The 23,428-nt window shown below is 42.6% G+C and overlaps 1 protein-coding gene across 7 annotated transcripts in view; it reads left to right on the top strand.

The window, feature by feature from the left end:
- Positions 1-23,428, top strand: part of DMD (dystrophin) — a 6,960,831-nt gene that overhangs the window by 4,321,358 nt on the left and 2,616,045 nt on the right. For all 7 annotated transcript variants that reach the window (XM_069204753.1, XM_069204756.1, XM_069204758.1 and 4 more), the window contains one exon: positions 22,592-22,821. In XM_069204753.1, coding sequence (XP_069060854.1) covers positions 22,592-22,821 — 230 coding nt within the window. The remainder of the gene's footprint in view (positions 1-22,591; positions 22,822-23,428) is intronic.

Below are 23,428 nucleotides of genomic sequence, written 5' to 3'. Positions count from 1 at the left end.
TGGTTCTCTTTCTGCAGGGGGTGGGGTGCTGGTGGCATGTTGGTCCTGTGGTGGGGCCCCTTGTCCACTAGCGCCGTCGGAGGTGGAAGGCTGTTCCTCGGTTTGGCTAGTGTCAAGGGCCCTTTGTTGTGCCACTGCCTCCGTCATGGTCTTGCCCATGTCAGCCAGAACCCCTGCTATGGTGACCAGGATGGTGTAGATTTTTGTTTGGTCCTCCCTGATCCCCAGGTACTGTCCCTCCTGCAGTCGCTGGGTCTCCTATAACTTGGCCAGTACTGTGCCCATATTCTCCTGGGAATGGTGGTATGCTCCCATGATGTTGGAGAGTGCCTCGTGGAAGGTCGGTTCCCTGGGCCTGCCCTTCCCCTGGCACACAGCAGTCCTCCCAGCTTCCCTGTTGTCCTGTGCTCCTGTCCCCTGAACCGTGTGCCCACTGCCACTGACCCCAGGTCCCTGATCGTCCTGTGTTTGTGGGGTTGCCGGGGTTCCCTATAGTGGTGGACACACTGCTGATTGACATGTCCTGGGGACAATGACATGGGCCCACTGGGTTGGTGCTGTGCTGGTGTTTCCTGAAGGGGGAGGCTCTGTGGTAGGTTGGGACTGTGGCAGGGAAACCGACTGTCCAGAAGTCCCTGATGGGCCTGGTTGGTCATCGTGATCCAAGTGTGCAGAGCTGCTGTCATCACTGTGGGCCTCTTCTGGGCGGGGCTGGATGTTGGTGGCACCTCCTTTCCGCTAACATTGGGTAGGGGTCCTGTTGGGATGCAAATGCATTGTTATTGTATCTGTGTGTGCCATCTTCTGCAATGGGTGTGTTTCATGTATAATTGTGCTTTCCCTGTCGCCTTGGCCTTGTGTGACTGCTGATTATTTGGGCTGGGTGAGTCTCTCTACTGGGCATGCTGTGGTGATGTGTGTCCATGCAGGTCTGTGATGGGTGTCCATGCATTGTTGTTGCATGCAGGGCTTGTTATTGGGATGGGTGGGTTGTGATAGTGGAATATATGTGAGGTGGTGGAGTGATGGTGTGAGGGTAGGGGTAGGAGTTTGTGATGGCATGCAGGTAGGGTGGGGGATAAAGTAGTAAAGATTTGACTTACCAGAGTCCAGTCCTCCTGCTACTCTTGCGAGGCCCTCGGGATGCATTATTGCCCAGACTTGCTCCCCCTGTGTTGTTAGTTGTGGGGGAGGAGGTGGGGGTCCACCACCAGTCCTCTGTACAGCAATCTGGTATCTAGAAACCACGGAACACAACTTCCTCCGTAGGTCGTTCCACCTCTTCCTGATGTCATCCCTGGTTCTTGGGTGGTCTCCCACGGCATTGACCCTGTCCACGACTCTCCACCATAGCTCCATTTCCCTTTCAATGGTCTGCTGCACCTGTGATCCGAATAGCTGTGGCTCTACCCGGATGCTTTCCTCCACCATGACCCTTAGCTCCTCCTCTGAAACCCTGGAGTGTCTTTGGGGTGCCATGGATGTGGTGTAGTGATATGTGTGTGTGGATGTGCGAGGTGTTGTGTGGGGTGATGTGTTGGGGTGTATACTGTGATGTGCGTGGATGGTGTATGGGTGACGGTGTTTTGTGCCTCTGATTGAGTGTGTGCACTTTGCTTGTCTTTCTGTGCTTGGTCTCTTTTTTGTTGTAAGGGGTTGTGGGTAGTGTGGGTGTGTATTTTATAGTGGTATGAGTGTGAGGGTCTGGTGTGTGTATGTGTGTCAGGTGTGTGTATTTTGAATTGTCCAATGTGGTGTGGTTTTGACCGTGTGTGTGTATTTTGAGCGCAGTGGTGTGTACTGCCAATGGTTTACTGTGGTTGAAAGACCGCTGCGTTGATTTGTGGGTCGTGATACTGTGGGCATATTCCTGTTGGCATGACGGTGTGGGTTTTGCTATCGCCAGTTTATCACTGACCTTAGGTGTGGCGGACTTGTGTGGGTGTCTGTATTGTGGCAGTATTCTCTGTATTGGTCATAATACCCGTGGCGGATTACCTCTGCAGTGACGGCATCTTGGCGGCCGTCGGCACGGCAGTAAGCACCATTTACCGCCAGAGTTCTAATGAGGGCCATAGTGTTGGAAAATGGCCCTCTCTGAAGGGTTACCCCAAATGTTTTACCTTCCTACTCCTATTTTTCTGACTTCATTTTTGTTGGCTTTAGGACACTTGACACATTACCACTGCTAACCAGTGCTAAAGTGCAGATGCTCTCTACCTAAAAACATGGCAACATTGGCTCACACCCAATTGGCATATTTAATTTACTTGTAAGTCCCTAGTAAACTGCATTACATGTGCCCAGGGCCTGTAAATTAAATGATACTGGTGGGTCTGCAGCACTAATGGTACCATCCACATAAGTAGCCCCTTAACCATGTTTCAGGCCTACTTGCCAAGCCTCAAACTCCTCTTTTTCTACATATGTCACCCCTAAGATTGACCCCAGGTAGCCCATTAGGCAGGGGGCTATGCAACTCAAAGGCACGTATGTGTTTTACATGTTCTGGTAGTGAAAAACTCACAAATTTAGATTTTCCTAGTAATTTATGATGGAAAGTCTTAATTTTATTAAAGACACAGAGGTGAGTATTTTGCATTTTATTTTCTTGTTTATTAAATAGCAGCAGTCAAGAAAAAAACCACAACTCCCAGAAGGCCAAGCATAAACAGACCAATGGGAGACAAACAGTAGTTCGTAGTATCCACCAACCACAGGGCACTAAACCCCTAAATACCTACCTTGACTGTGAACAGCCCTCTTTTCTTGTGCGAGGGTCAAACAGTATGAAACAAAGGTAAAATAGAACAAATGATGCAAAAGGCCATAACAAAACCCAATAAGTTTTGACAACAGTTCAATAACCGGATCACGGAAGAGGAGAGAAGGACATCCAGATGGAGACGGTGATGGTGAAGAAGTGAAGCAAATGGAGATGAGCAGTGATGATCCGCTGAAGGATGATGTTCATGATGAAGCCTGTGAAGGAGTAGTTGATGCTGAAAGGGAGGGAAAACAATCATAGAATTAATTGTTGAGGGGGGATAATACTTGCCTCCGTGTCTTTAATAAAATTAAGAATTTATTTCATAAATTACTAGGAAAATCTACATTTTATGGCATGACCGGATACTCATATTATGCTAGTTTAAAGCGAATTAATAACGGCTAAAGCAGCATGTTCTACCGGTTTGCAATCAAACACTTTTAACACATTATCATTAGACCAGTCAGCCGATTTGAGAATATCCTCCAAACAAGAACCAGCCCAAAAAGCTTTGGAGGCCATGGCACCTCTAGCAGAATGGGCACCAAAAGAGTAAGTGTCAATACCAGATAAGGACATAATCCATTTAACCCAACAGGCTAGGGTTGGGGAGGAAACAGGTGTGAAAGGAGATCTGCTGTTTGTTGTTCAAATATCTTTAAACATTGGCCTACACAAAGTTTAGGATGGTCAGGAAAGTAAGGATAAAATACTGTTGTCAAATTAGTTTTCGTACGTCTATGAATATTAAATAAAACCCCAGAAGGGGTAAAATGACAAGCAGTGATATCTAGAGCTCTAACATCTGAAAGACGCTTAAATGAGACTAAGCATAGTAACACAGCTAACTTCGCCGACAATTATTTCAATGAAAGCATGACGTTCTCAGGCCAAGATAAAAATAGATTAAACACAACATTAACATCCCATAATGAACTGTATTTAGGTAAAGGAGGATTGGAAAACTTTACTCCCTTCAACAGGCGACAAACAAGAGGATATTCCCCAACAGGCTTACCGTTGATGTAAGGGTGATAGGAAGAAATCGCCGATCTGTAAAGATTAATGGTACGGTATGACTTACCTTTATTAGCTTCAGCTGCAAGGAAATTAACTATAAAAGTTACATCTGCTGAAAGGGAATTGATACTTTTTCCCATGCACCAGCTATGCCATAAGGATAATGCTGAAGTATAGGCCTTCTTTGTGCCTGTTGCCCAGGAATGTTCAATGAAGTTTGAAGCTTCTGCCGAAATAGCAGGGACTGGTTGGGATTCCCCAACAATTTCCATGCTAAAAGAGAGAGAAGGTTGTCTAGAATCAAATTGTGAGAAAGACCGAGGGGATTGGTGAGAAGGTCCGTAAAGGAGGGAAGGAGAAAAGGGGAGTCTATTGCCAACTCTAGAAGGGAAAGGAACCACACTTGGGATTGCCAAAAGGGAGCTATGAGGACTACTACTGCCCACTGATGTCTGAAGTGTGCTAAGAGCCTGTTTATCATGATGAAAGGGGGAAAGGCGTAGTTCAGAGATGCTGCCCAATCCTGAGAGAAAGCATCAAAGGGTAGAGCTAACAGTTCTGGACGCCAGCTGAAGAATTGAGGTAACTGAGTATTGAGACGTGACGCAAAAATGTCTATCTGGAATGGACCCCATTTGCGAGAAATAGCCTGGAAAATTGTGGGATGAAGTTTCCAGTTGCTGGAATCTTGGAGAAAACAAGAATGCCAGTCTGCTACGGTATTGAGATTGCCTGGGATGTATTCTGCCTGGACCGAAATCCATCTTTGAAGCCAAAACTCCCAAAACCCTTTCGCTTTTTCCGCTAAAGGTTTGGATCTTGTGCCTCCCAGACAGTTGATATATCTGACCGCTGAAATGTTGTTCATCCTGAGAAGAACTGAACAACAAACCCAATCTCTTGCCAGGCTTTTGACCGCAAAGGAGCCGGCAAGCATCTCTAAACAATTGATGTGCAACTGTGACTCCTGAAGAGACCATGTGCATCCAATCGAGATTGTACCACACCGGGTTTCCCAACCGGAGAGGCTTGCATTGGATTCTAATACTAGATCTGGGGCTGATGCAAATATAGTCCTGCCGTTCCAGGCATCTAAATGATCTTTCCACCATTGGAGTTCTGCACGAGAATCGTGATCTAAGACAACGTTGTCCGTATAAGACAGACCCTTTTGAAGATGATGTATTTTGAGTCTTTGAAGGGCTCTGTAATGAAGAGGACCCGGAAATATGGCCTGAATGGAAGAGGAAAGAAGGCCTACAATCATTGCTAAAGATCTGAGGGATATAAGGGATTTGCGTAGGGTGTGATTAATTTCGGACTTTATAGATTTTACTTTTGCGGGAGGGAGAAGAAGAGTAGCTGAGACAGAATCCACGAGAAAACCTAAAAACTCTATGCATTGGACTTGAACTAGAGAAGACTTTTCATTGTTTATGAGGAAGCCTAGATCGGTGAGAAGGGTAGAAGTCAAGAGAAGATGAAATTGAAGGAAAGCCGGTTCTGATTCATAATAAGGATATCGCCCAGATAAATGATCAGTCTGATACCCTGTGCTCTGAGGAAAGCTACGACCTGCCTCATGAGTTTTGTGAAACACCAGGGAACTGAAGAGAGACCGAAAGGTAGGGAGGAAAAATGATAAAATTGGTTTGTCCATTAGAAGTTCAGGAATTTCCTGGAATCTGGATGCATAGGAACTGACAGGTAGGCATCCTGGAGGTCCAAACGAACCATCCAATCTAAAGAAGAGAATCTCTGAGATGGAGAATAGTCTCCATCTTGAAGTGACAATAAGCTACAAATTGGTTGAAATGTTTCAAGTTGATGACTGGGTGCATCTTTTTGTTCTTCTTCTGAACCAGAAAAATAGAACTGATGAAACCTGTGGGGTCTAGCTGACAAGGAACAATGGCGTGTTTCTGAAATATAGCCTGGATTTCCACCAATATCGACAACGTCACCTCCTGGGAGAATTTGGGAGGCTGAGGAAAGCAAATCTGAATAGGCTCCGAGTAGAGCTCCATATTGTAACCTTGAACAGTGTTTATAATCCATGGATCTGATGTTATTGACTGCCATTTTGGAAAGAACAACAGAAGATGACCCCCTACGATAGGAAGGCCAGAAAAAGGACTTACCGGTTTGAGCTGCGAGTCTGCAAGCTCGGTTGCCTTTGTTGCGGAAACCGCGTCCCCTTTGTGGATAAAATTGCGGTCTGTATTCCTGATAGGAGGCATTGAAGGCACCAGGGGAACCCTGGTTGTTGTAACAGCGGTCGGCAAAGCGGTTCCTGCCTCTGCCGGCTCTGGCAAAAACCCGACTGTGAAACATCGAAAAAACCCGACTGTTGGGCCTTATCCAATAAGGCAAAGGTTGACACATATTTACTCAACTCCTTGATGAAGGAATCCCCAAAGAGGAGCCCCTCTGCCTTGATGCCTGGGTCTGATACAGCCAGATTGACTAGCTTCGGATCCAGTTTAAGAAGGAGGCCTTTCCTTCGTCATGGGTGATTGCAGCATTGGCATTGCCTAGTAAACAAAAGGATCTCTGAACCCATAATGACAAGTCCACTGGATCGATGGGACAATTGTCCAAATGAGCAGCTTCAGTCAAATCGAATATGCGGGTGAGGGGACCCACTACATCCAAAAGCTTGTCCTGACATGTGGACCAGGCTTTGTCCACGCCCTTATGTGGATCTTTACCGAACTTGGTAAAAAAGGTAATAAGAGAAGGGTCAATAGCTGGGGTAGATTTACTTGGAAGATGAAGAAGGACGGGGCATTCAGAACGGAGTTTGGCTCTGGTTTGTTTGTCCAAAGATGTGCGTAGTCTAGATGCCACATAATCCCCCACGTGATCCGCAGGAAACTATTCTGTAGAGTTAGGGTGGTGAATATCATTTGGGTTGAACATAGGAACCCTTTCCACATCAGATATTACCAGAAGTTGACTAGCCTCTTGCGCCGTAAGCTCTGCTTTCTTTGGAGGAGGAGGAATCACAGAGTCATCATTGTCAGATTTGTCTGCATTAGAGACAGAATCTGGACCATCATCATCAGGATCCGGAATGCTGGAGATCACAATAGGCGCAGAAATATGCTTGTATTTTTTAGAGCACTTGAGAGACGATTTAGTATGTATATTTGAAGAACTCTCCTTTAAAGGAGCCTTGTGAGGAGCCCGTCCTCTGTATTTTGTGAGGAAACCTCACTAACTAACGCCATTTTAGGGACATTTTTGGAGATACAGCGTTTTCTGCTTTCCCCCGCAGATTGGGCCAAAATCGTCTTAGAAACCAAGCTTAATATAGAATTTTCTAATTTTTTTGATAATTTATTGATAGAGGCTGACACACCATGCTCTACAGAACATTGAATAAAATCACTCAGTTGTTCATTCATTTGTTCATCCTCCTCCAAGACATTCTTACTTAAAGAGCCCTCCATTTCCATTGAAAAATGAATAAAACAGGAATTATGATGAGAATAGGCAAGAAAGGGTTAAGGTCTCCTCACCCAGAGAAAGAACCAACTTGGCCCCGCCTATGGGTGGAGAAAAGGCAGGTCCCAGTGAGGATAGTCTGAGTTGGGAACGAGGAAGCAAGCAGGTAAGAGGAGAAATGTCAAAAAACACGGGGAATAAACACCAACTGCCGTTTCTGTCAAGCGCCGACACAAATTATGTCACGCTGAGAGAAAAACGGCCGTTTAGTATGCCGGTATGGAGCACATAATGCGCGCATGAGAGGAGACGCGCTATAACAGAAAATGCAGCTATTAGCCGACTAGGGAGAAAACGGGCAGCAAAAGCAACGTTGCGCACGCGGAAACATTAAAGTAATGTAATAAGGCACAATGTCAATATCTTAAATAAATAAGGTAAAAAAGAGCAGAATTGTGAAATACTTATATTGACTGGGGGCAGCATGAAAATGAGCCTCCGGTCTTGCCATAAAATTTGTTTTCTACTGCTGTGAGGCCTGCTCCTCTCATAGAAGAGCATTAGAACTGCCCTTATACACTTTTAAGTGGTAGAATCTTATCTGGAAGGAGTAGCCCTGTCATGTTTAGTATGGCCAGAATGGTAATAGAAAATCCTGCTTATTGGGGGGGTTGGATTTAATATTACTATTTTAGAAATGACACTTCTAGAAAGTGGGCATTTCACTTCACTTAATGCCATCTGTGCCTTAAAGCCTTTCTCCAATCCATGTCTAGTCTCTGCTGGTTGACAGCTTACTTTGTGCATTCCACCCAGACGGTCAGAATCACAGGACACTCAGTCACACCTGCATTCATCTGCATACTGAATGGGTCTCCCTGGTCAGGAAGGGTGGAGGGGTTCTCTCTTACACTTCAAAGGCCCTCACACAGAGGACTGATAACACCCCACAGGGATCCTGGCAGACAGGTCTGGACTGAATTTAAACTTGTGTCCTTTAAAACCACTCTCTGAAGTTTCCCTCCCCTTCAAAGGCACTTTTGGGTATACATACTGGGTCTCTGACCCCACCAAATCAAACTCTTCTCAATCTACACTTAGACTCTGTCAGAGGGACTGCCTGGCTGCCCAAAGGACCCATCTGGTCTGCTTTGCTGTGAAGACCTGCTGCCCTGCTTGTTGCCCTGCTGCCTGCTGACCTATGACTCTGCTGGAAGGGCTCTGCCTTCCCCACAAGTTCTCTCCAAGGACTTGGTTTGATCTTGCCTCCTGTTCTGAAGTCTCAGGGCCACAAAAACTTCACCCCAGAGAAGAAAATCCCTGTGCGTTTGAAAATCAATTCAACACCTGCAGAAATCGATGTAGCACCTGCCTGGCGGCTGGAAAATCGCTGCATCGCCTACCGGATCAGTGCAGCACCTGCTCCTCCTTGCCAGCGTGTCAAGGATTTTCAAAGCAACATCCCTGAGTGTCAGACTATCCCGCCCCCGAGTTAGGAATCAAGGCTGCTCTGCCAGAAATTAATGCATCACCCTGCACCTTAGAAAAAAACAACACATCACCTGTGTCGAGCCAGAAAATCTGATGCAGCGCCTTATTTCTCAGCTCATCTTCTCCTCTGAGACCTCTGTGCATTGTTATTTTTGAGGCATTCCAGGTACGGTGTGTTACATAGATACAACCACTGATTCTTAAGGATTGAGACTTTTAAACCTTTAAAAGTGATATTTCAACTTGTGCATATTGGATTTTTGTCATTTTTATCCTATTGTATTTAGATAAATATTATCCATTTTTCTATACCTGTATGGCATATTTTTGTGGTGTTTTCCCTGTGTTACTGTATGAGTTATTGCACAAATACTTTACACATTGCCTACCAAGCTACCAGAGGGTGAGCATAAGATAATTTGGATTGTGTTGTGACTTACTCTGACTAGGATTGTGGTCTGTACTTGGACAAGGGTGTATACCTCTGCCAACTAGAGACCCAATTTCTAACACATAGTATAAGGAAAAAGGGCTAAGTTATGTCTCAAGGTGACATGGCACCTGTGCAGATGAAAGTAGCCACCGGTTGGGTAGTCTGCAAGCACTCTATGGCTTGATTTACATGTTTTGCTAACCATATATATCTGTTTTTATTTTATCTATGTTCGGACTATTCACAGTGTGGTTGTTTTTCAACCATGCAATTACAATACCTATGAAAATTGAACAACAGTGTGTGACTACAGGGGCATGTCCCACCCCCATATAGCTTTAAGGGATTATCAAATAGGAAAAGCATCTACGTGTGCTTTTGACACTTGTTCACATATATGTTTGTTGCAAATTGTCTTTGTCCTTGTTTGTCATGAGCTCACAACTGTTGTGGACACCAAACGACAATTTCATTATGAACCAGTGTGCTTTATCACGCATGAAGCCACTGTTAACACTTGGCAAGTGCTAAACTCGTGTTATGCTTCACAGACAAGTCACGTCTGTGCTACGCTGCGTGAATGGCATACTATCTGCACAACTACTATTGGTGAAGTTATACACATAAGAAGTATGAGCTCAGCCATGTTTTTATATATGATTATTTTGTTTTTCTAAAAAAGGAATCAAGACAAAATTCCTTCTACAGATTGGGTGAGAAAGCCATATATGCATGAAAGTTTTGTTTTATTTTCTTTGTCACTTTGATATAGAGAGGATCATAAAAGGTCATCACTTTGAGGGCTAAAACATAGAGCCATTATACTCCCACCTTACCCTCAAATTGTTTTGTAATCATACCCAAATAACCAGTACTAAAGAGATACCTTGGAACTTCAAAGTATTTTTGTTCTTCTAAAACCCCAGATGGAAACCTCTAGTGCAATCGAGCCCATCCTGGTTTTTAGGGAGCAGGATAAGACCCGATGATGAAGCATGGCACTAATAGAGTAGTGAGGGTCTAACAAAAGAAACTACTATTTTTTCTGGAACGTAGGGTGGTATTCATAAGACATCAGCATTTTACAATATCTTTGGGTGTGGGATACCCATTAGTGTTCAGATACTCCAAAAACCTATTGTATCTCTTCACTTGTAAACAAAAATCTGTGACCGATGGGAGAATATGTACTGGTAGATTTTAAATATTTTAAAGTCTAAATACGTACTTTATTCCTGTCATCATCAAACCCCAATATCCATGTGCATGTCGAGTTGGAATAGTAACTACCCACTTAAGTAAAGTTAATGATGTGTATCTGTGTGCTTGTGTGTGCCAATGTGTGTGCATTTGTGTGTCAGATGCGGAGAGAGAGAAGATGAGGGAGAGAGTTATTTGTGATTTGTTTTTGGCAGGTCTCTGATAGGAGAGTTGACCCCTGCTTCTGTTTTATTCAATCTTGTCTTTTCAATATATATTCACATATCCCTTTTCAATATTCAACATCTCTACTGGGTGTTGAACCATAGTCTAGTCTGGAGCCAAGCCAATGACTGCTGATGAACAGATGCTTAACTATGTATTCTACATTTCCGTCAAGTGGGTAATTCCCATTAACCATCTGCAGTGCCTAAGAAATTGGACTCAAATTACCTCTTCATTTGCCATAAGTATAATTTTGATATATGAGTCATTATGGTCGACCTGCCATCACATTCTGCGCTATGTTTATACTGTGAGAGCCACACATTACAACATTTCGCGAGAGAAAGTCCCGAGTGCTAGATTAAATGCTCTTAGAGAAAATACAGAATGCTCCCAGAATTATTTTTTTCCTTGTGAATCCAACGCATTCTGTGTTTGAAAAGTGCAATTTCCATACAGAGATAAATGACATCTCCTACCCTCTTCCTATTTATACAAATATAACGTAGCCTCTAGTCTTTGAGAACACTTTCTCAAAAATGATGATGCATTTCCCTCTGTTGTTGTATGAAGCATGCCTGCCAGCCGCGTGTCAGTCTGCATTGCTTTTCTCCCCAAGCAACCGAGAACCCACCAGCCACAATCCCGCTTCCGGCCCTAATGCCGTGTAAAGGGGGCCTACTAGCCATGTGATAGTGTAACGAATCCATACAAAGAATGATGCATTATTGTCTGGTCTGGAAGAGCAGACCAGATTTCCGGGACTCATTGTTAAGGACATTGGAAATATGTTGCAATGAAACATTATGTTTTACCTCATATTTGGACTCTCGAGCCTCTATCAGTCAGTGTGTGATCGTTTGCTTAGTAATTCCACATTGTTGCCTATGTTTGGAATTTTTCAGTGTCAGTAGATATTCTACAAATAGGTATTTCTTATTTATCAGTATGTAGCGCTTCATATGACCTGTAGACGAGATTCCTAGTGAGTGCCACATCTTTTTTCTGATCTTTTGAAAGTAGATTTAGGTAGTGCGTTTTGTGTTTTATTGCTTCTCAGCATAGTGTGCCTTTCAGAAAAATGCATGTGGAATTTGTTTTCAGTTTCCGTGGGTATTGCTGTCTAGTGCTGTTGAAGTTGAAGCACTATAAATATTTGTTGCCTTTCCTGACGTGTATCAAGAATATAGCCCCCAGTGTTTGTAACTCGAGCTATAAAAAGCATCATTTTCGTTCTGTTCGAGGGCATTGTGAAGTGCATTTTTGTTGTCGTTCTATACGATACAGAAGGGCCGCTGGTGTATGTCTTTAATTGAGATACTCTCCTAGTTGATGTACCAGGGTCTCAGATTGTAATCATGTATCAGTTTGCCAGCATCATCATTGACTTGCAATCACAGTTTCATTAGAGTGTTCATACGTTGTTGCAGTGAACTTGTGATTGATGTTTCCAGTGGTGCTGAACATTTTTCACACTCTATGATGGTTTCTCTCTTTCTTCTCCCCCCCCCTTAGCATGGCCGAGGGCCTTACACGTGTTGAAAAATCTTTGTACCTTCATAGATATTGCAAGACTGGGAACCCAAAGCAGCCCTGGCAAATTTTGTCAGACCAGCCCCTTTAGGGTGTATAGCACGCAAACCGTACCATTACAATTGGGTTTGGGGGTCCCCCTCCAAGAAAACTTTGAAGGAATGGCAAAAACGGTGGAGTCTACAGCACATTTTTCATTATATATCCAATTGTATGAGCTTTTAAAGCATAGCAAAAGAGTACCTTACAATGCACCAGGATACAGAAATCTTTATTGGGGTTCTTTAATGAATCCCTTACCGTTACCCTTTAGCAGTGTCTCTCATCTATGCATACCCCCTTTCACACAAATATTTCATTTATTTATAGTGCCTCTCCTACCAGTGTAGGGTGTTGGAGCACATCACATCACATCACACACACATACAGAGACAATGAATAATACATGTGTAAATCAATGTATAGAAAATGGGGCAAAGGGGACTACCAGATATAGGATTCACATGTCACCCATACTAGTAGGCATATTTAAAGAGTGCTTGGTCTAGGGAAGAATGCACTCCGTATTCAGAAACTAACACAGTGGTTAGGGTTGACTTTACTAATAACAATTTATTTCTACCCAAACAAACCATTTTTAGCAAAATTAGGATAATCCGAGACTGGGTAAAAAACATAACTTTCTAACCTGTACCATGCAGGTGGCATGGAGCTCTTTGATGGCAGCTCATAGCTCACTGTGCTAGATTATGGTTGTAATTTATGAACTCTATAAACAAATATGGGGACAGGGAGATTTTTTGGTCCAGTGCACAATCTCCCACCATGAACCTGTGATTTAAATAAAGGTACACTGTTCCATTATAAAGAAAGAGATAAGCCTACCGAAAGAAATTAAAAGTAGCGACTAAATACTGAGTGAATTCAGAAGAATTCAGGAGGGCCCTCAAGCACCCACATGGGTGACAGGTATCATCATCGGGCTTACTCCTCACCAGACTGGTGCTGCAATGTCTGGCGGGCTACCCAGAATTCTGGGTGGCACTCAACCAATGTAAAATTACTCACAGCAAGGGTCTGGGTAAGAAACTGAATAAAGTGCGGAGAGTGTAGGAAAAGAAAACAGGATTAATAAAATTGGCTCTGAACCTGAGCCATTATTTTAATATGATAGGAATTGGGTTCAGGCCAAGATTAAAAACAGCAATATAAGAGTGTCGTTGGGTGTAATGTACCATTACACTCTATAATTAGGGAAGGTAGTTTACCTAATCCGACATGGTCAACATGTTTCGCGTCTATGGTTGGTCACAAGGTGATCCTATGACGCTTCTTCAGGACCCACGAAAACCTTTGATTGTTATACTACTTCTCCTATGTGTCAAAATATTTTTTAACTAAGTGCACATCTAGTCACTTACAGGGTAGAAGACAGAATATGTCTAAGTCAGTTGGTCAGTACAGTCGCCCATCCCATATTAGAGATTGGGCTCCCTGGGTCTGCGCTAGCATCAACCAAGGAGAATGAATTCCAATGTTCCTCGGTTCAACCAGGAACCTGCCCTTCGCCGCGCGCCCGTAGTAATTTATGAACTACACAGTAACAAAAAGAGCTCTGTGACAAAAGCAGAATTATACTGAGCTATTCACATAAAATACTGTTCTGTGAACTGTATAGTACACATTCTTTGCAGCAGACATACTAACCCTTTGAGCTACTTTAGATGAGTTAAAACTGGCACTACACAAAGCCCCATCTCTCTCCAGCAGTTATATTAATCACAGACTTATCTTGGCAGTTTTATTGTTTTCTGAAAACTGTTAAATGAGGAACTCTGCAGTGCTTTCAGAACTGCTGCACTGCTACAAAACCAGCCCATAGTAACAAAAGCGTCACCCTCACCCCATTCTTCTAGCCTCCCGGGGAAATGACATACCTGGTAGGGAGAGTCTGGCAAAGTTGTAAGTCCTTCACAAGCTCCAAATGGTCTGCTACATTTTCATCTACCTGTTAAGTTTTCTCTCTTTAGAAGAAAGAGCCCGGGGGTTTACTTCTAGTGAGTGTTAAATCATTGATTCATCACTCAAATTCCTCATAGTAAAGTTTCTTCAGGCCTGATATGTTTGGAGCAATGTACGAGGAGGTGAATTTCATTTTCTGCACAACGTGCGCTGTATTTTTAATAGATCCGATAATCTGTCTGATCAAATCTCTTCTCATCTTCAGTTTGTTCTTTTTTGTTAATCTGTGAAACATGTCTCAGATTCTGTTATATGGGTATGTTTTTTTAGCCAGCACATTTGGCATTTTGTTCTTTGGGGTGTTTTGTTCTTTGGGGTGTCGCAATTGAGAAACTTGTTATGTCACATGCTTGTAAACAGAGGACCTGTATCTATATTTTTTAAGTGAAGCAGTAGTGTGTATTTAGCTAGATGTGTTCTGGTGGCATCTATTTATAAACAGCAGGCCTATGTTTTCTGTGAGGGTGTTGTCCCAAAGGTCGTAGTCTTAGGTGTTGACGAGGCAGTAGAGAAACTTTGCTTTGTTGCTGGTATGAAATCCTGTTGAAAATCAAATGGACTTTATTTATTTATTAACTTCTAAAGTACTGTAGGCCATTATCTGAAAACTGGTATAGTATGTGGAATTATACAAGACTGAACTTTGAAATGGGGAAGAAGGATGTGGGAGTGGGATGCTGAGCAGTAATTTAGTGGGTATGTGAGTTCAAGAAGAGAGCAGTTTTTTGGTTCTTCTTGGTTGGGATGAAATTGAAGGTCCGGCTCAAATGCAAAGGTCAATTTTCTAGAAAAGGCTCATGGGGCCAGATGTAGCAAAGCGCTTGCGACTCGCAAACGGCGAAAAGCGCCGTTTGCGAGTCGCAAAAGCCTCACTGGAATGCAGAAATGCATTTTGCGAGTCGGATCCGACTCGCAAAATGCATTTCGGACTCGCAAATAGGAAGGGGTGTTCCCTTCCTATTTGCGACTCGCAATGCTATGCAATTCCATTTGCGACCGCGAAAGCGGTCGCAAATGGAATCGCAGTTACCATCCACTTGAAGTGGATGGGTAACCCAGTCGCAAACGGGAAGGGGTCCCCATGGGACCCCTTCTCCTTTGTGACTGGACATAAAAATATTTTTTCAGAGCAGGCAGTGGTCCAAGGGACCACTACCTGCCCTGAAAAAATCCGAAACAAAAGGTTTCAGTTTATTTTTCAAAGGGGAGCTCGTTTTCCTTTAGGGAAAACGGGCTACACTTAAAAAAAAAAAAAACGGCTTTATTTAAAAGCAGTCACGGACATGGTGGTCTGCTGTCTCCAGCAGGCCACCATCCCCGTGAGTGCCCCTACTCGCAATGGGGTCGCAAACTGCGACCCACCTCATTAATATTAATGAGGTGGGTCTTTGCGACCCCATTGCGAGTTGCAGAAGGTGTCTGAGACACATTTCTGTATTCCAAATTGCGAGTTGCAATTTGTGAGTCGCAGGGACTCCCAAATTGCAAGTCGCAATTTGGAGTTTTGCTACATCTGGCCCATAGTGTCCAAGCAATATGCTTCTGAGGCAGATCTTTCTTTCATTTCAGACCAACAGGTATAAGCTTTCTATCATGAAGACACGTTGCAGGTTAGGCGTGCCATCCAGAGAGCTAGATGAGATGTGCATAGGAGTGAAAACATAATTTGCTTATGGTAAGATTGCAATGAGAACCTTTCAAAAGGGTTTGATGAGGCCTGTTTTTGATGGACTGAAGTATAACTCAAGATGCTTGTTTTTTGTTTTGGATAAAGTTCAGTTTGCATTTTGGGCAATCTGTTATTAAGAACACAGCAAGTTAATTATTGGCGTGACAAAGTCATTTTGTTGAGACTGGAGAAGTTGTGAATAGTCAGCTGTCATTCTGCTGGAGACATACAAAAAGCAGGTTTTGATCTACAACACCAAAGGTTTACAAAAAGGTCAAGAGGAATTAGTGAGCAGGAGGGATTCCATCATTCTCTAGAAGCTCATCTCTGTGCTTTAGAGGGGGTATCACGCACATTTTTTAATGTCCGGTCAGGTGCATCTTGTCAGATATTCCTACATTTGTTAAATTGCAGAATTTTGTACACATGATGTCAGAGATCTACATCACCTAGCCTGGAAAAGCTTCACAGTGTCAAAACAAAATGTTCATTGAGATACCCATGATTCACCCTTGGATAATGTAAGTATAGTTTAGGATCATCTTTTAAGATTATAAGGCATTATAATACCCTACATTTAAAATTCCAATACAATCAAAAGTTTAGACAATGAAAGATCCAAGCAAAGTTTATAAAAGCTCATAAAATGGTAAAAAAACGCAGTAATCATTGTCACTAAGACTTCTGGAAAACTAAAATGGAGCAAAATTGAGAAGATTTTGATTAAGAGGAATCAGTGTACATTTTTGGGAAATTAGGATAACAATAGATTATGCTCTCAGTGTTGCTGTGTTCATTTTTGGAAAGCAAAATGTTCTGATCACTCACACATGCATAAACTTATGTTTTAAGGAGATTATGCACAGTATATTAGTTCCATTTGGGCTAAGACAATTTTCCAGATTCGGTTTCCATTTCCGGTTGTTTCAAGGTTACAATAAAATTCCCAAAAAGGTGAATAGGCTAAGTGGGAGTGAATCAAAAAGAAAACTGAAGAGCAAGAAATATACCAGTGAGGGAGCTAGATACCGCCAGTGGTCAATGCATGGCACAATGTTCAGAGACTTCTCTTGATTGTTTTTTTTCTGGTTGTCCTGCTGTAGATGTTTGACGTTTGAGTCTGTTGTGCGGGTGATGGCTGCATGAAGCAATGGAAAAGGTTTAGATGACCTACATTTGGGTTTGTTAGAGCTCACAATTAAGGGATTTTGCTGAAAGTTCGGGACAAGATACCCCTGAAGCCTGATAACATTACAATGTCACTCATATTGGACCAGAGGTACATCAATGTGAAGTTGGAATCACATATTTGGTGTGTTACGAGTTTGTGAATATGCAGTATAGGATTAACAGTGAAGAGGAGCTACCCATAATCAAGCAATAGTTATTCACCTAGGTTTCATTTCACACTCAGTGGAGAGTTACAGTTGGAAGTTTGCACTTCTAAGCTTACACCTATGATTTGAATCAACTTCTGACTGTCCTAGAATTCAAAACTAATTCCAAGGAACCTGAATCAGTAGCACAGTCCTCTGTTCATATACAGCTGCTCACATGGAAATGTAGCAGAGCCACATTCCCACATATGGAAATGAAATGCAAAGTGCAATTGTACTTATATTGTCTTGGCTCTCAACTGGGAATATTTGCCCAGAGGAGAGCTCCCTTACCCTACACCTAACCACCCTTTGTCCTCTTTATGTTTAGAACCACAACTAAAAATCCATAGGCAGATCTAGGGGTGTGGGACAGGTAGCAGAGTTTACATTTTTGTTTCGTATAGGCAGGTTCACTGTTGTACACTTCTTGGTGGATGAAACAGAATACCCAAAACTGGCAGCGTTGCTCTCCTTGTGAGATAGTGAAGATCATAGAAATGGGAGGGATAGAAGTAAATGGGAGGCAAAGAAGCAAATACAGTTAAATTAAGATCAAGCATAGCTGATTAATTTTGGACAATCCGTAGTCAATGACTTAGATATTCAGGCGGACCTAGATAAATGGCATTACTATGGTCCAAGCAAAATGTGATATCTGAACTATTGTTCCTCGAGCAGTCTTCGGAGGGAAGGACAGAATATTTCTATACATCCACAAAAGATTAAAGCTGGTTTAGAGACCTGGCTAGTTTGTCTGCAAAACGAGTAATTCTGGTCAGAGAAAATGCATACATTTTTGGCCAGGGGAGTTGCAGATGGAGGGAGACATAGCTTTGTTTGCCTCCAAGATGAAGACCAGATCCCAGGTTGCTTGCTTCAAAGAAGAATCTCAGATTTGTCACTATTGAACTTGAGGCAGGCATCACACATCCATTGGCAGTGGTCATGCAAGAAAAACACTTGTCACATGTTAAGTCAGAATTGTCAATAATGGGCATAATCATCTGTGTGTCGTTGACATATGACACAGGATTGTTCATCCTCCTATAATCAAGAATATTAGTTCTTTTGAGTTGAGTCTCGAAATGATATCTATTACGTAGTGCCAAGATGAACCCTTGGTATCAATATTTGTTTTACCACTGCACTTGTTAAGTTTATGTAATTTGTACTTTAGATTCGGATGTGTCCGTTGTGCTACGTGGTTTTGGATATGGTTGTTTTGCTACGTGAATTACTGAATTTGCACAGGCATATGGTATTTGTAGGTCACTGAGGTGCATAAATACTAGCTGTCCATCAGAAGAAGAGAAACATCTTGCACTGTTTGGGGCAAGTGGTGTGCTGCTTATTTTCCAGAAAACAATAGCCGCTTCCATCTGGAGTTATTCACAACATGCTGAGCTTTCAGTGGGTATCCCAGCCCAGGAGATTCTCTGTAATGGCTGTTGTTGGACTTTTTTGCTTATGCAGGGTCATCCCTAATCTTTTTGCCTCCTGCCTCCTTATTTTTTCTGACATGTTGCTGTTGGCTTTTGAATTCTGAGCACTTTACCACTGCTAACCAGTGCTAAAGTGCATATACTTTCTGTGTAAATTGTAATGTTGATTGGTTTATTCGTGATTGGCATATTTGATTTACTAGTAAGTCCTTAGTAAGGTGCACTAGAGGTGCCAGGGCTTGTAAATCAAATGCTACTAGTGGGCCTGCAATACTGGTTGTCCCACCCACATTAGTAGCCCTGTAAACATGCCTAAGACCTGCCCCTGCAGTGTCTGTGTGTGCAGTTGTAAGCTGCCATTTCAACTTGGCAAATATACTCACTTGCCATGCCTAAACCTTCCCTTTTTATACAAGTAAGGCACCCTATGGTAGGCCCTAGGTAGCCCCAGGGGCTGGCTACAGTATATGTTAAAGGTGGGACATGTACTGATGTGTTTTACATGTCCTAACAGTGAAATGCTGCCAACTTCGGTTTTCACTGGGCAAGGCCGATCTCTCTCACAGGTTAACACAGGGGCTTCCTTTAAATATTATTAAAGTGCAGATTCCCCTTGAGAGCAGATAGAAATGTGGAGTTTGTGGTCTCTCAACTCACAATTAAAAAATGCATCTGTTAGTACATTTGATTTTTAGATTGTTAGTTTGAAAATGTAACTTTTAGAAAGTAGGCATCTTTTTGCTAAAACCATTCTGTGACTCTGCCTGTTTGGGGATTCCCTGTCTGGATCAGTTTGACAGTTAGGCAGTTTGCACCTCTCCTCTAGACAATGACACAAAGGGAGCTGGGGTGTAGCTTGCATATCCCGATGAGCCATCTGTGCTAGAGTGGAGGGAGGAGTGGTCACACCTGAATGGGCTGTGCCTGCCCTCTCACAATGCAGTCTCCAACACCCTGGTATGTGTCTGGGGCCTGGCCTGGACAAGGCAGGATCTTGTGAACAACAGAGACTTTCCTTTGAAGTATGCTTACTTCAAAGGCAGAAAGGAGTATAAGTATTGGACCCAAAACTGCTGAAAATCAGATCACTTCTGGATTCAAGAGGAACCTCTGCCAAGGGGAAGAGCTGAAGAGAAGTCCTGCCCCTGCCTTTATCCTTTTTCTGAAAGGGTAAATCAGCAAACGCCCTGACAAAGTATCTAGCAGGAGGTCTCAATGATATTGCCATTCGGGCTTTAGTACCCTGCCTTACAGGTTTGGTAGGGATGTTATTTTGAGGGAGTTAAAAGGACACTCTAAGGGCTCTGGTGACGGTTTAAGTTGAGTGTCTTTTACACGGAGGCAGATAACAGGGACTTCCTAATTTAATTACTAACAGAAACCTTCATTGAGTAATGATCACAGAATGTAGCAACTAGAAAAAGAAAACACATATCCCACGGCTACCTGTAGAGGTCTACCTGGAAAACTGACATCTCTTAAGTGAATTCCAAAGCTGAAGCTGCTGTCAAACATGCCTTTTTTTGGAAAAAGTTAAGAAGGGTATTGGGTGACCATGCACCTCCACCAAGATTTTGCAGGTGAGCCTTCAAAGATATTTTCTGCGGTGGAGCTCTACGATATTTGCCCCTAAACATAAACCGTAACCTCTACCCAGTGCTACTTCTAGTAAAAGGACTTTCCCATCCCCCAGTGTGCCTTTATCGTAAACATTGAAGAAGATTGTGGCTTTACTTTATAACACTCTACGCAAGATTTACAGCCATATGGTTTGCTGTTATAAGTAACACGTTAAAATGACAAAATGAGAACCTTTCTAACCACTGTTGAGTGACCGGTGATGTTTCCTCTGCAAGAAATAATTTTAGAAAGATTCAAATGTGCCCTGGTCATGAATGTGCACGTGAGATTTTAACAAATGTAAGTGATGGTGAAAACATTAACGTCAGCCGATCTTCTTGTGACTTGATTTATGACTGACAAACCTTACCATATTATGTCCTTCTGCCAAGGCCTTAGAGATGCAACGTACACATATTTTGGAAGGACGACAGACAATGGTCTCACTCATAAGGAGAGGGTTCAGTGCCTGCTGAGTTATGGTGTCTTGGAAGAAAGTGACTTTCGATTCTGAAAGTAGCCAAAACCAAGAAGCCAACAAAAAGATATGAGACAAGTGGCAAGACAGTTTAGTCCTAGAGGACTAGATTCTAAAGCAAAAAGATAAAAAGATGGAGTAAAATGACTAAGAGTCAATGTGCCCACAAGCCCAGCTAAGACTCTGTGCCAGACTCTTGCAACACAAAGTGCGTGTTGTGTGGGTGGTGCCCAGTGATGTTATGAAACTCATTCAAAAGTAAACGGTTGTATTACCACATAACAAAGAGACGTGGTGTGGTACCAGACACCATAGAGTGTAGACAGACTTTCGATTGTCCACATACATATGCTCTGCCCAAGACTGGCACTCTGTTTTGTTGCCATCCCTTCCTTCGGTCCACTAGCTTTTTATTCTCACATCGAGGCCCGTACTATTACTCTCAATTATACAAAAAGGGGGCACTATCTTATCACTTCCATGTTTCCGCACAGTGTTGGGTTTTCTTTCATGTGTTGTTGTTTTGGCGGTGGTACATAGGGGGTTATTCTAACTTTGGAGGAGGTGTTAATCCGTCCCAAAAGTGACGGAAAAGTGACGGATTTACCACCAGCCGTATTACGAGTCCATTATATCCTATGGAACTCGTAATACGGCTGGTGGTATATCCGTCACTTTACCGTCACTTTTGGGACGGATTAACACTCCTCCAAAGTTAGAATAACCCCCATAGTGTGCTATTTACATTTATTTTTTCTTCTGTCTTCTATTATTTTCCTTTCGTTCCAAAGTGCCTATATTTGGTTTTGTACCCTTTTCCAACCTTGTAATGACTGGAAGGCGAAATTACTAGGAAACATTCAAACAAACAATGCATTAAATGCCCCTGTTGCGTGTTCGCCTCTATTAAATGTGTTTCACCGTGTTTTATTTCTATTCCTAGACACAAAGATTTACAAATAATGGCAACTCGAGTCTTTTATTGACAAAAGCACAGACCTGTAGACTTTTTTTTCTCGGTGGTTTCATGTGGGCGCGTGCATGGTATGATGATAGGATTTATTCAGAAAACTGCCTTCACTTTGTCTGCAGAGAAAAAAAATTGTTTCCGCCAAATAGTACATTCAGCACAGATGCTAACCCTCCTTCCACCGTGTCTTAAAAGTTAGATTTCTGAAGTGTTATGTTGGCCGCCTTCATTTTGTTCTAGATAGTATGCTGCAAATGCAAAGCCGCTGGTAGCCCTTGTAAATGACAGCTTTGCTCCTCGAGGCTGTATTATGTTCCCTATTTTCCAAAAAGTTCTTGATGTTGGTGAAGAAAGTTAGAACAGGTTAAGGGGCACTTTTTGCACAACTGGTGTCTAGTCTTTTTTTTGATAACTCCTGTTGTTTGGCCAGATTGCAAATCACCAGCTGTGGCCTCCACATTACTTTTACAGCAGTTTGACAGTTTCAAATGAGTTTTACTTCCCGGTCGGTTTTTCGCTGTTTCCATTAGCCTGGTTAGGCCTCAGTCCATGCATTCAGTTGAAACACGGCGGTTATTAAACTTAAAAGTCACGAAGAGCAACCCAAAACAAGCAAGGATCCTGTGGAAGTAGGTTATTAGTTTTTGCACTTTGTCATATTTTCTAAATGCACTAATGACAAACTGAAATTTGCTAAGACAAGCCCTGATATATGAAGCTTCTCTTTTCTTTTCAACTATGTAGAAAGGAATATAACAAATGACACAGCGACCGAAAATAATTACCCTTCAAGTGAAATGCTTTAGCTGTGTAGGAATGAAACGAATGGCTGATTTTGGACCTGCTGTCGAATTAAACTATAATTGTACACTTTCTATTTTTTCTAAAGGTGGTCAAACTGTCACAGTGGTGACCCAGACTTTGGTAACCAAGGACACAACCCTCTCCAAAGAGGAAATGCCATCTTCTCTCCTGATGGAGGTGCCCGCTTTGGCTGATTTCAACAAGGCCTGGATAGATCTCTCCGATTGGTTATCACTGGTCGACCGGGTAATAAAGGCCCAGATTGTGACTGTGGGTGATGTGGATGAAATAAACGACATGATTGTTAAACAAAAGGTAAGACACGTTTACAGCTTTGTGCAAACATGATAGCATAAAACACTAGCTGCGCCTTTTTTAAGATAACCATAGTTGATAGCATGTCTTAATACTTGGAATTCTGCAATTCCTGTTTTAAAAGCCGTCTTTAATTTCTGACAAGTTAAAAGGGAAAATGTATGGCAACGTGTTTATTTTTTGCACCCCTACGTTAATTATGGACAAGTTAGAAACTTTTTGCTTGTTTCTGCACACTCAGATCTACTGTGCCTTTTTGCAAAAAATATCTAACATCTTGTTTCACTTGTTTCACTTGTTTAATTTAGCACTGGAATTATATTTTCATTCTTCATTTTTTGCAAACATGGTCTTTCATTGTTTTGAAAGAGCTACCCACCAAGTATTTCAGTGGTCTGTGGGAAAGGTGATATGAGACTATGGGCCTGATTCTAACTTTGGAGGACGGTGTTAAACCGTCCCAAAAGTGGCGGATATACCACCTACCGTATTACGAGTTCCATAGGATATAATGGATTCGTAATACGGTAGGTGGTATATCCGCCACTTTTGGGACGGTTTAACACCGTCCTCCAAAGTTAGAATCAGGCCCTATATAAGGAATAGA

This window comes from Pleurodeles waltl, chromosome 8 (genome assembly GCF_031143425.1).
Source record: "Pleurodeles waltl isolate 20211129_DDA chromosome 8, aPleWal1.hap1.20221129, whole genome shotgun sequence".
Classification (NCBI taxonomy): domain Eukaryota; kingdom Metazoa; phylum Chordata; class Amphibia; order Caudata; family Salamandridae; genus Pleurodeles; species Pleurodeles waltl.
Note: the sequence above shows the minus strand (reverse complement) of the source record. Positions and strands in the feature narration are given on the sequence as shown.